Source organism: Xenopus tropicalis, chromosome 4, assembly GCF_000004195.4.
Source record: "Xenopus tropicalis strain Nigerian chromosome 4, UCB_Xtro_10.0, whole genome shotgun sequence".
Lineage (NCBI taxonomy): Eukaryota > Metazoa > Chordata > Amphibia > Anura > Pipidae > Xenopus > Xenopus tropicalis.
In genome coordinates this window covers 24,285,646-24,299,547 of record NC_030680.2, presented here as the reverse complement: position 1 = coordinate 24,299,547, position 13,902 = coordinate 24,285,646, and the positions used below count along the sequence as shown (strand labels likewise).

General features: G+C 40.9%; 1 protein-coding gene across 1 annotated transcript; it reads right to left on the bottom strand.

Moving 5' to 3' along the window:
- Positions 1 to 1,189: 1,189 nt before the first annotated feature.
- On the bottom strand, positions 1,190 to 10,597 carry LOC100486048 (interferon-induced transmembrane protein 1). Its single transcript, XM_002937643.5, has 2 exons — positions 7,650 to 10,597; positions 1,190 to 1,583 (listed from the first exon to the last, which is right to left on the bottom strand). The coding sequence occupies exons 1-2, from the start codon at positions 8,025 to 8,027 to the stop codon at positions 1,431 to 1,433; spliced, it is 531 nt and encodes a 176-aa protein (XP_002937689.2). The 5' UTR covers positions 8,028 to 10,597; the 3' UTR covers positions 1,190 to 1,430.
- Positions 10,598 to 13,902: the final 3,305 nt, after the last annotated feature.

Below are 13,902 nucleotides of genomic sequence, written 5' to 3'. Positions count from 1 at the left end.
TTCAATATTTAATACAGAATATTGTCAGGGTGAAATTTCTTGACATGAACATTAGTTAGTTAGGAGCATTCTTTTATATATTCAGATCATCAGAGTGCTCTAGACACTGGGCACAAACATGCTTTGGGGATAGAAATGACCTAGTTAGAAAAATGCATTTATATGTTTAGGTCAGTTGAATTCTTTTGTAAATTTTAGACATCTAGACACTGGCATGATCTGGACATGGTTATGCTCTGGGTTATCTAATGCTAGAACTGACTGGTCTAGCACAAGGACATGTTGCTTACTAGCCGCTTCTCCTTCTGAGTGAGCCACAGGAGGCATTTGGCTAATCAGTGTTAGTCTTTTTCACATAAGAATCATCTACATAGACCTTTAAGCACTTCTGTTATTAAGAGGCTTATTAGCCTGCCTCTTTCTCTAGCCCAATGCTGGATCATTTAGTTTTTCCCCTGTGATCAAGCCACCTGAATCTTGAATCCTGTGAGTAAGTTCCTGCCCCATTTCCTCCACATTCTGGTTATTTGGACTTTGACTTGGCTGCCATCTTCCGGTATCTTGGCCTTTTGTCTGCCTGCAGCATGCCCCAATATTGCCTGTTATATGGACCTGCTTCTGCCTGCTCCTTGTTACAATAACCTGCCATATCCTCATTGTATCACCCTGCTTCATTTTGCACATTATCCTCAGTGCCATCAAGCCTCTGTTATATCTGCCCATTGGTAATAATCAGCGCATAGGCCACTGCCAGCTACTTCAACCAGCCATTCTGACATGTAGTCAAGAAAATGCTTTCATATGTTCAAAGGAATGTTCTTGGCAATGGCACATTCTGGGCATGGCATAGCCTGGTTATAAGATTATCTAGTCAGGACAATGTTTTTACTTGTTCAATGGAATGTTCAGGGCACTGGCATGCTGTGTACAATAGGTATAAGTACTATCGCCAACATAGCCTGCAGCACTGTACAATGCATGGCTGCATGAATTGAACTTATAGATCACAAAAATACTGACACAAGAGTCCCCTGCTCAGTAGACCTTAGAATCTAGGGGGCTGTTATGGGCTACTGCCCAATGTCGAATTTGCCCAGTGTTGATAAATGTCCCTCATTGTGAGCTATTTGTTTTGTTAGCAATGTTCTTCACGTTCATTCATGGAGTACCAAATACCATGGGTAAGAAATATAATACAAAAGCATTCTTTAATATAAAAGTATATCATTGTTCACAGAACAGAGTCTAGCCCATTCTACATCAGAACTACAAGGAGCGGGAAGCAATAACATTGGTTATACTATAAAGGTCTATGTCTATTTGTGGCCTCGGAGAAGGAGTAAGAAGGTAGCACTTGTAGAAAAGTGGGTACAGAACCGCATCATCCCATCTGGCTTTATTACCAACTGAGGAACCTGGCTAAGGAATCATCATCTGCGTGTACATAAATAAACCACCAGGACAATAATTTGTATTATAACTATGAGGATGGACAATATGGTGGCGGCGATGTTCAACCCACGGGCTGTGGACGCATAACTCATTGCCCTTTCTTTGTTTCCAGCATTCTTACAATCCCGAGACTGCAACAAAAGGGCAAAAGGAGAGAGATTATCAGCAGAACAAAAACATTAGACAAAAATTTATTTTTTTAACACAAGGTACAGGTATGGGATCCCTTATCCGGAAACCCGTTATTCAGAAAGATCATCCAGAAAGTTTCAATTTACAGAAAGGCCATCTCCCATAGACTCCATTATAAGCAACTAATTCTAATTTTTAAAAATGATTTCCCTTTTCTCTGTAATAATAAAACAGTCCTGACTTGATCCCAACTAAGATATAATTACCCCTTATTGGGGGGAGAACAGCCCTATTGGGTTTATTTAATGGTTTAAATGATTTCCCTTTCTCTGTAATAATAAAACAGTACCTGTACTTGATCCAACTAAGATATAATTACCGCTTATTGGGGGGCAGAACAGCCCCTATTGGGTTATTTAATGGTTAAATATTCCCTTTCTCTGTAATAATAAAACAGTACCTGTACTTTGATCCAACTAAGATATAATTACCCCTTATTGGGGCAGAACAGCCCTATTGGGTTTATTTAATGGTTAAATGATTCCCTTTTCTCTGTAATAATAAAACAGTACTGTACTTGATCCCAACTAAGATATAATTACCCCTTATTGGGGGGCAGAACAGCCCTATTGGGTTTATTTAATGGTTAAATGATTCCTTTTCTCTGTAATAATTAAAACAGTACCTGTACTTGATCCAACTAAGATATAATTACCCCTTATTGGGACAGAACAGCCCTATTGGGTTTATTTAATGGTTAAATGATTCCCTTTTCTCTGTAATAATACAGTTCCTTGTACTTGATCCCAACTAAGATATAATTAATCCTTATTGGAGGCAAAATAATCCTATTAGGTTTATTCAATATTAAAATGTTTTTTTTAGCAGATTTATGGAGATCCAAATTACGGAAAACCCCAGGTCCCGAGCATTCTGGATAACAGGTCCCATACCTGTATAGGGGAAAATCACTAAATCACTTTGCTTGTGGCAAAGCACAAAGGATCCAGCTGTGAGCCATGGGCAGAAGGAATAACAGGACTGTGATTGGCTAGCTTGTATTCATACTGAACAGGAAAAAAGCAGTGACTACAGTGAATAGGCCAATGTTTAAGAAAATGTAAATAATCAAAGCACAATTGTTAAAGGTGACATATACCTTCATTTTGTACATTGTTGAAATTGATAATACATTGCTTATAACTGAGGAAGAACTATAATAATATATTAAGCATACCTTTCGGGTGTACTCTAAAACCCTGAAGTCCCGCCCCTTTCTCTTACTTCCCTTCTTGTCAACCTCACTGATTCCCTGTCGTGCAGCTAATCCCCTGTTGATATTCTGAGACAATTTGCAATTGGTCTTCTTTTATTATTATGTGCGGTTTATGAATTATTAAGCTTTTTGGTGAGCAGCTCTCCAGTTTGGAATTTTAGCAGCTGTCTGGTTGCTGTTGTCAAAATTACCCTAGCAACCAAGCAAGGAGGTGAGTGACACATTGGAATATGAATAGGAGAGGCCTGAATAGAAAGATAAGTGAAAATATAACAATAAAATTGTAGCATCAAAGAGCAATAGGCTTCTGGGGTCAGTTACCCTCATTTAAGGAGCAGCAGTGAGCATTATAAGGGAGAGGGGAAAAGATAGGTTGTGGATATTAACAGAATGGGGGAAGGAAAGGGGAGAAGAAATAGCAAATGGTGAAGAAAATAAAGGAAAAGTGAGGGAATACTAATATAAGATGAAAAGAGAAAAATGTATAAGGGTTCGAAATGGGGACCCAAAGTAGTACTGGATTTCAGTCAATATTATTATGATTTCCTGAGTGAGACTAAAGAGACACCCCCAGCTCTCATTTCAGCCTAAACCTCTCTACAGCGCCCCTTGGTGTTAGTTTTGGTGCTGTCATTAGTAACAGTTACTTTTACTACTCCCTTTGGCAGAACATTCACTATTAAGTATGCATACAGGTTAACCAATCACTGTCCTGTCTTTCTGCTTTCTAGGAAACTAAATTCCAGGTGTGACTCTTCTCTTGCTGCAATTTCTAGTGTAAACACCTTGTAATGAGGTGGTGTAAATCCAAGGTTAGACCATTACTGCTGTAAAACTGTGTAATAAGAAACTAGTGCTAAACTTTGTTTCTTGCTGTAGTAGCCTCTGCTTGTGTGGACATTTTGGTTAAGGGCATTCATACTGTTTTGCCATTTGTCTTATGATTCTGTAACCTCTGTTTCAGCTCAATAGCTGCCTTCCCGGACTAGTACCAGTAGAACTTGGGTTACACTGGACTCTCTCACCCAGAATGGGCCTTCGCTAAGTGGAAGGGGAAGGTGAGGGTGTTGTGCAACTACACCTCTCTTGCTGATATGCAGAAAAATAAAAACAGAGGGCGCCACAGTTTCTTGCAAACAACAAAATAATACAAATGCAATACAAAATACAGCTTCTCAGAGGCCAGTGGTACAGGCAGCACCACATAAAGAGTGTAATACACACCCCATAGTGGATCCCCTCAGGGAATTCTCTATCCTGATTCCCTAGTCACTGGGACCCCTACACTACAGGCAATATGGCCTGGGAGCCTATATAGGGGCTCAGTACTGCTCTTTCTAGCTCAGCCCTAACTGCCTTACACCCCTACAGCGGTACTATACAGGGAGCTACACCTGCCCCTATCTAATGCCTCATTCACAGGGCCCTGTTCCCCGACTTCAACTGGGCCTGGGCCCACAGCAAATTCACCCTGTTCCTCAGGTGGAAGCAAAGAGGAAGGTGCCACTCCTTTCCCAGCACTATACCAAAGTGAGGCAGGAAGTGGTCACCATCCCTGCTAGCCAATAGCACGCTTAGATACATTCCCTTCTGCCCAGCAACTAAGGGAACTGAACCTGTAGGGATTTAAAGCCATAGGGGCCATTTAACCCTATGGGTCCCTACAATTCATGTTTCCCACTTCCTGCCTAAGCTGAGAGCAAGTATAGAGCAGGCCAGCCTTACCTGCCATGTTATAATAAATGTACCAGAACATACATTTTGGAACCATGACCAAAACTGACAGGATCCTTTTCCCTCTCTTTTTCCCTTACCCTGCCCTCTATTTCCTATCTCTATACCATCTGTTTCTCCTCACTAAAGATATTTCCTGATTTGCAGTCAGCCCCTTCCTGGGAATGTACAAATCTGCAAATATGAATGCAGAGTGTTATAGGGGCTTGTGGGACAAACCTCATTGCCCCCTGAAAGAAATATCTCTGCCGTTCTATATTTCAGAAAGAAGTGCATTGGCAGGGACTAATGGCTCAACATGTGGATAAAGTGAGGCTAAAATGAAAGTTTATTCACAGAAATGAATAGGTTTTCCCAGGCCCAAGAGGTGGGAATGTAGTAGAAAATGTATTAAGACAGGAAGTTTGAATTTAATGTTTCTAATACTACTGGGAGGTGTATCTCTTCCATGGGTTCTGCTTCCTCTATAGCTTTAGCTTACACCCCCTTAATCATTCCAGCCAGGTATCCCTTCTCCCAGTAGCTCAGGCAAAATGTCTCCAAATCGGTTTGACGGAAACCTGCTTTTAATGAATCCATTAATCATGCACTATGGTAAATATATTTGCCTCTCCAGGGAGCAGCAGATGTGGGAGGGAAGGGGAAAATCAATGACGTCAATTGGGAGGATTTTTCCTGCAGGGTGAAATTATAGCCCAAATTAACTAAAAAGCAAAACTGCAAATTTCACCTCAAAACTACCAGCTGAAAAAATATGTGCTTATCCCTAATAACAACCATATCATTTCATATGAACAAACATACATTTTTTCTAAACGTCACCTCTATGAATAGTCTATATTTTTCACTGTACCTTATCTTCATTTTCAATGCCAGCCAATTTCTTACATTTGGGAATTCTCACTCCCTTTGCTAAAGGTTTGGGGCATGTGTCCCTGGCCCCCTGGTAAAGTTTGCTTCTCTATCCTGCACTGGTTATAGATTGATTGGAGTTGTCCAATGGCAGGGAAACCTAAATCACCAGCTAAGGTCATGGCTAGTACCAGACCTGGACTGGCAAATGCCAGAGGGGCTGCTGTAAGGTGCCATAGACAGTCACTATTTATTGGGCCTGTGGGGGCTGTTTGGGCCTCTGTGTACTGGAAATGCCGGGGCCTATTTTGATTCCCAGTCCGGGCCTGGCCAGTAGATGTACTTACTGGAGTATGTAGCAGTAAATATAGCATGTATTTGTTGGGAAATTTGTAATACAAGTATGGGACCTATTATCCAGAATGCTCGGGACCTGGGGTTTTCCAGATAAGGCATCTTTCCGTAATTTGGATCTCCATATCTTGTATCAGTATGAATACAAGCTAACCAATCACAGCCCTACCAGCTTCCTATAAAACTACAGTCCTGTTTTTCCTTCTACCCATGACTCACAGCTGTGATTTAGCGATTTTTCCCTATACAGGTATGGGACCTGTTATCCAAAATGCCTGGGGTTTTCCAGATAAGGGGTCTTTCTGTAGGATTAATTATATCTTAGTTGGGATCAAGTACAGGTACTGTTTTATTATTACAGAGAAAAGGGAAGGGTACTGTTTTATTATTACAGAGAAAAGGGAATCATTTAGGAATTAATTATATCTTAGTTGGGATCAAGTACAGGTAATTATTACTCATTTAATAATCAAGTATGGGGCTGTTCTGCCCCCAATAAATTATATCTTAGTTGGGATCAAGTACAGGTACTGTTTTATTATTACAGAGAAAAAGGAAATCATTTTTAAAAATCAGAATTATTTGCTTAGAATGGAATCTATGGGGATGGCCTTTACGTAGTTCGGAACTTCCTGGATAATGGGTTTCCGGATAAGGGATCCCATACCTGTACCCCATCATTCTTCCCCTGGCCCATCCAGTTACACCCCTGATCGGTCCCAATGCCAGTTGCCAGTCCCATAACAATAAACCCCAGTGATGAATGATGAGTGGATTACATTTTCGAGAACTGCCACAAGTCTTAAGTGCCACAGGCCTTATAATGTTTTTATTGGAGAGGACTGTAGACATTAGGGCCTCCTCCTTGAACCCCCAGGTGTGTAAGGGAACATAGTAACTAAATGAAACATTGAAAATATATTTGGGCCATTCATACAGTGCCTAGTGAAGGCAATTCCTAGGACTAAGCATGTGGTAATTGTGCCTGCAGCTGCACAGCGCCCCGGGGGAGTAAGCCAGGGGGGCCCAGTCAGGCTTCCTGTTTGTTGCTGGAGCACAGACCCACATGGCACAAACTACAAAGGCTGTCTGGCTGTGCTATGAAATGAATCACCCTTAATTTCACAAAAATATATGCTATGTACATCCAGACCAGGCTAAATGCTTTCCATGGACCTACTGAACTTGGGCTCAGTGTTAAAAAACAAGCAAACAGAAACTTACAACCCATCACTGTATTAAATGCAACAAGATAAAAAAAAATTCTACTAAAATTGAACAACAACTTGTTAAGCAAAGAAAAATAAAGAGAGAGAGAAGAGTTACAGAGAGCAGGTCGTCCAGCAAAGCTCTACCATATCTGCCCCTCTGGCATTTGCTAGCAACCAGCCATTGTTTTGAATAAGAGACTGGAATATGAATAGAGGAGGGCCTGAATAGAAAGTTAAGTAATAGAAAAGGAACAGTAACAATAAAAATGTAGCCTCACAGAGCAATAGTCTTTTTACTGTCGTGGTCAGTGACCCCCATTTGAAAGCTGGAAAGAGGCTTAAGAACTATAACAAAGAAAGAATGAGCCCAATAGGACTGTTTTGCCTCCAGTAAGGATTAATTATATCTTAGTTGGGATCAAGGTTCTGGTTTATTATTACAGTGAAAACCATTCGCAAAAATTTCAATAATTTCTTGAAGTCTATGGGAGATGGCCATCCTGTAATTGGGAGCTTTCTGGATAACAGGTTACCATTCTATTGGTAAGCCCAAGAAACAGCACCGCTCAAAGCCCTAGACTACACAATAGAATTTTCTGGGCCTGTAAATACTGTGTGAGAATGAATTCTCCTCTTACCTTGACAGAAAAGACCAGAGCCAGGAAACCCAGGCAGCAGAAATTCATGTATGCCGTGTTAAAGATGGACCATACCAAGTGATCTCTAACAGGAGGGTCAATCTCTCCTGCTGTTATGACAGTGGACTGGGTCACTTCACTGCACACATTCTGGATATCAATTAACTGGGTGTTTTGATGATCATTGCCCTGGGGCATTCCAAACACTGGAGGTGGCAGATTCGGCTTGTTTGGATAAATGGCTGGCTCCATATTCCAGAATAAAGAGAAAGAAGTCAGATGATTGAGTTCTTCAGGGAAGGGAGCAAACACTGTTAGTATGAAGTCTAGGACTGCACGAGAGAGGAGTTTCCTTGCACTGAGAGAGAGGCGGAGCATGTAGAGGGAAAATATTTTGTTTCAATTACATCTGCCTTCTTTATTTTGGCCCCATCATGCTGTCTGTAACATCAATAATTGATCAATTTATTTTGGCCCCAGGCCCTACACATTTTAAATGGATTTTGATTCCCCCGTCTTCAGTGCAGCAGTTACAGTCATATTTGAAATATATTTCTTAGAAATATCACAATTATTTCTTGTAACACAAAAATAATTTCCATTTACTTTAATGAGCAAATATTGCTATGATGCCCTTATGAAAAAGCCTAAGCCATGGAACCAACTATATATAGGGCTCCCACATCCCACTCTGCTTGACCTTCATGCTAAGATTTTAGGAGCATCTAGTAGAGCAAATAGGCATCATCCTCAAACAGAAGCCTAACTGGCCTTCAGGATGAGCCTCCCACAGCCACTGTTCCAGGACCCCCAGGTGGCCGGCCCACAGCTTAGGAACCACTGTATTAGAGCTAGAAGTCAACTGGTTGAAAATGTGCAGTGTAGGCAGTGTTCTACTAGTACTAGCACTGTCCACTGATAAGAACAGAAGGTTCCCTGGTTAAAGCGGGAGGACATTAGTCAGGATAGTGCTATCCAAAAGACAAGACCATGGTTAAGCTCCCAAAAAGGACCAAGTTCAGGAAAGGTTTACTGGACCATCAAGAAAGATGGTTGCCATGAAGGTTTTTCTCATATTACATAATATAACAGTGGCAGAAATAGGTATTGCCCAATTAACACTGAAGTTGCATTTTCAATGGCAGCAAAGCACTAAAGGTGGTAGACCATGATGCACTAAGGGTAAGGAACATTCTGGTGCCCTATGCCCGAGGCAAGTTTTTCTCTTTTGGTGGTTTAACCACTCAACACCCAATTTTGAGATATGAACATATGAAGCACCTCTTTCCCCCCTTTGAGAAGTTTAAAGGTCTAAATGAATAGCAGTTGTGTAGGAAGGATGCTTGTACAAATGTCCTCCATAAGCCCCCTCACCTCTCCCTCCCTGCAGTTTATTACATAGAAAAGTGCCTCCTTTTGCTTAAGTAATTCCCACGTCTGCATTTGCTAAACAAACTGCTTCAAATACAGTAGTATAAATATACCCCTAAGTCATATAGATTCCACCGAGGGTAAGACAGGTAAATAAGGTGATTAATGGTTACGAAATGTAAGGATGATTCTGTAATATCTTACCATATCCTTGTTAGAAACATAAAATGCTGTTATATGCCAACAATCGGGGCAGTTCTTCCTTACTGGTTGACCGTCCACTTGCTTCGACTGAATCTTTAGAGTCCTGGTAATTTGAATTTGCCACTACAAGACCTGAAGAGGATCAGAATGGGCAGAAGCTGGCACCTGGGAACATCACTGCTCTACATTGTTATCTCAGGCTTGCAAATAGGTGCACTACTCTGTGTAATAGACTGTGTGGGGAAGGAGGTATTTGGAGGGAGGGGGGCAATGGAGGGCAGATGATGGGGCTTCTGCACAAAGGGAGTTTAGTTCTCTTTATTACTGTGCAGCTTTCTGGAGTCCCAGACACTACATCTTGCAACCTTCTATATTAAAAAATGTCATCAAATTGCTAGTTGTGGGACAAAATCCCTAACCGGAGTAAAAGAACGTGCAAAGGAATCTTCCCAATCTATGCGCAGGCTCCATTATTTTATTCAATCCTAGCACTGACACACAGGTCACATTACATGCCCATACCCAACTGCTCCTCAATTGCAAACACAGCATTCTTCTATGGGGATACAAGGGCCCCGGTAATCTCTGCTCTGTTGGCAAATGATGACAGGATTAGGGTCACGTGGGCAATAAACGACACACACTCATTAGTTGGAAGTACATGGGGCAGAGATTGCAGCCAGTAAAGCTGCAAAGCTAAAGCCCCAATTTTAGTAGATGATGCTGAGGTTTGGATGATAAAATCTAGCAAAGGATAAAACGACCAAATAAATAATTTGTTAATATAAACAAAGGAGAAAGTTCACAAAAGATAAATTTCCACCCTTTAGCCCCACCTACTTGTTTTATGACTTAGGGCTCTCCCCAAAACTTGATGTCTCTAAGAAGACAACCGCACTTTTGCAAAACAGCTGTAAATTTTGATTGGATAGACTATGACAACATTCAATTTCAGGATCTTCTTTTTTATCTGGTGGTTTGTACACTTTACCTTGCCAGATGCCAAAATAAGAATGTTACAAACCACTGATGGAGAAGAAATGTTGGGTAAAGACATTATGATGAGCCACCACTGACAAGGCAGCTGGTCTTTGCCATGTCTTCTTTGAGAATTATATCAGAAGACATTCGTACAGAATCAGAAACGGGATACCGTCAGCCATAACACGTCATCAATGAATCTTCAGTCTACAGTCTAGCCCCTGTCATGCTTGGACACCTTCATTTGCTTCTTTAACAGCCTGTAATCACTTTGGTAGGACCTACTCTTAAAGTTGCAAGATGATTAGCGGAACTTGCTTCTATTCAGTTAGAAAGTATTAATGAGATTTAACATGCATGTTGGGTGATCCAGCCTGGCATGGGGTTAGTTAATCTTACACTTCTTCCTTGGGGTGGGGGGGGGGGCTGGGCTCAGAACTGCTGCCAAAAAGAATGTCATTATATGGTGTAGCTCTGCGGTTTGCTTTCAATGGAACTAGGATGCCTAGCCCAAACCATAGAAAACAGCCCGAACCCATCATTCATCTTCCACCAAACTTTACAATCAAAATTATGCTTCCAAGGAAATAACGTCCATGCATCTGCCCAGAGAACATGTATTTACTGCTCCAGTGACCAATGGTGGTGGTCCTTTACACTACTCCTGCTGACACAGAATTGCCTGTGGTTATATTAGGTTTGTGTGCCTCTGATCACCCATAAAACCCCTACACTACTGTCAGGGGTTTAGAGGAATACCCCTACTGCATGGATCAGATAGGTGGTGAGATACAGACATTAAACCCTTTTTTTTACATTATCTCAACATTGTCTCTGCTTTTACATTACCTATCAGATCCCCCCATGTTCCTCTATGAGGGGGCTGCAATATTTGTGCAGCAGTAGTCCCTTAGCATTAGAAGCTATAACTGACAGGCTGAGAAGGGACAGTCAGGTTGTAACAATTACAAAAGCAGGTGAAAAATAATCAAAATGACCTAGGGAACTTAATGTACATTCACATGTTGAAAAGCAGTTTTTAGTGTATCACTTTAAAGAAGAGGGAAAGTCATTTTGGCATTTTATGGCTAAGAGATTCACCACATCAGTGCCGCCTAGGATATATCTATCCTGCAGAAAGCTTTATCATATCCAAGAAATCAGCCCTAGAATCTCCATCCATTTGTTAAAGATTGCAGCTGCCATTCTAGCTTTGTCTTGGTAGCTTCCTGCTGCAGCTCTAGCTGTTGGTCACACATAGCTCAGATCACACATTCCTAAGGGAGGGGGAAGGAGAAGGGAGAGAGCTGTGCCAACTCTGGCCCCAGGAATAAAGGATTTTTTTGAGAGAGGAAGTCAGAAACCCAAGAACATTTTGGAGACAAGAAATCCTGTGTTTCTTTTGATAAAGGACTCAGTGTTTACTTGATCCCAACTAAGATATAATTACCCCTTATTGGGGGCAGAACAGACCTATTGGGTTTATTTAATGGTTAAATGATTCCCTTTTCTCTGTAATAATAAAACAGTACCTGTACTTGATCCCAACTAAGATATAATTACCCCTTATTGGGGGCAGAACAGCCCTATTGGGTTTATTTAATGGTTAAATTATTCCCTTTTCTCTGTAATAATAAAACAGTACCTGTACTTGATCCCAACTAAGATATAATTCTTTAGAGTCTATGATATGATCTTTGTTCGAAGCAAAACAATCCTATTGGGTTTTTTTACTAGACTTAAAATATAAAGTTCCAAAAGACCCCTAATCCAGAAAACCCCAGGTCCCAAACCTGTACTGAGAATGACTAAATATAACAGGGTAATTACAGAAACTAGCAGATTTATTTCACATCATTAAAAGGTGAAGGAGATGGGTTCAATAAAATGGCGGATCTGAGCTAAAGGTAACAGAATCGGTAAATAATGACTACAAAAGAATACAAACTAGAGAAGAAACTGACAAAACTTGTTTTGCTTTTCCATTTACCAAATGACCAAAGGGTAAGACATACATTTCACACTGCAGATGATAACTGGGTTAATCTAAGTGTAGAACACAGACGCTAGTTTATGCAGTTGCTGAATGTTGTATGGCCACGTTTAGGGCTGTAGAAGCAGTTACTGGTCCAATTCAGTTGCATGAGCAGCGCTTACAGCCCCATCAGCAAAACTATAGTGACCCAGAGCTTTCCGCACTGCCATTTACACCACATTAAAATGCCCCGCTCTTAATGTCCGTAAGTGCAGCCCAAGTATCATAAATGAATACTTTATACACAGATGCAACTCCTAGTGCTCCATGAGAGCGCTCCACATCTCAGTCTTATTTTTATTTAGCCTTAAGGTCCCCATACACGGGCCAATAGTAGCTGCCGATATGGGTCCCTTAGACCGTTTCGACAGCTAATCGGCCCGTGTATGGGCACTACCGACGGGCCTGAAATCGGCCCAAGACCAAATGATCGAATTAGCCTGGATTCTCCGGATATCGCCCACCCGTAGGTGGGGGATATCAGGAGCGGATCTTAAGGTGTATGGGGTGCTTTAGGCTTATGACATGTGGCAGAATCTCTGACTGCAGTTCTGGGCGAGAATCTTAAACAAGCTCTTCAGTGTCTGCCCCCAGAGCCCCAGGATTGGCCCAGTTGGTTTAGACACAGAAAAAGCGATGATTCAAGTGTAAGGGTGGATTCTTGCCCCGTGTTTATCCACAGGCCAAGAACCCGCCACATGTGGCCTAAGCCTTACTCAATGCAAATGTGTCTCTCAATGTGAGAAACCACATCAAAGACCTATAAAAGCAGTTATCCTGCAACAAATGTGGCACACCATCAGATGGTACAGGTATCGGACCCCTTATCCGGAAACCCATTATCTAGAAAGTTCCGAATTACAGAAGGGCCATCTCCCATAGACTCCATGTAAATCATATAATTCACATTTTTAAAAATGATTTCCTTTTTCTCTGTAGTAATAAAACAGTACCTGTACTTTATCCCAACTAAGATATAATTACCCCTTATTGGGGGCAGAACAGCCCTATTGGGTTTATTTAATGGTTAAATGATTCCCTTTTCTCTGTAATAATAAAACAGTACCTGTACTTGATCCCAACTAAGATATATCCCTTTTCTCTGTAATAATAAAACAGTTCCTGTACTTGATCCCAACTAAGATATAATTACCCCTAATTGGGGGCAGAACAGCCCTATTGGGTTTATTTAATGGTTAAATGATTCCCTTTTCTCTGTAATAATAAAACAGTACCTGTACTTGATCCCAACTAAGATATAATTAACCCTTATTGGAGTGAAAACAATCTTATTGGGTTTTATTACTTTCTAAATCATTTTATTAGAAGAAGGTAGGAGATGCAAAAGATCCCTTATCCAGAAAGCCCCAGGTCCAGAGCATTCTGGATAACAGGTCCCATACCTGTATAACAATATCCGAACATGACATTAAAGAACCTTTCATTGGACCATGAAAACAGGAAACAATGTTAATAGTTGGTACAGTCCATCACAAGGATTTAGATTTTATTTTGTTATGCTTGTCTTTAAAGGGAATGTAAAAGCAAAAAAACACAATATTGCATGAACTGCTTGTAAACCTAAAAAGAACCATATTTGCAATGTACACCAACCAGAAATTTTGTACTGTTTCTATAAAATAACCAATTCTGTGCAGCTGA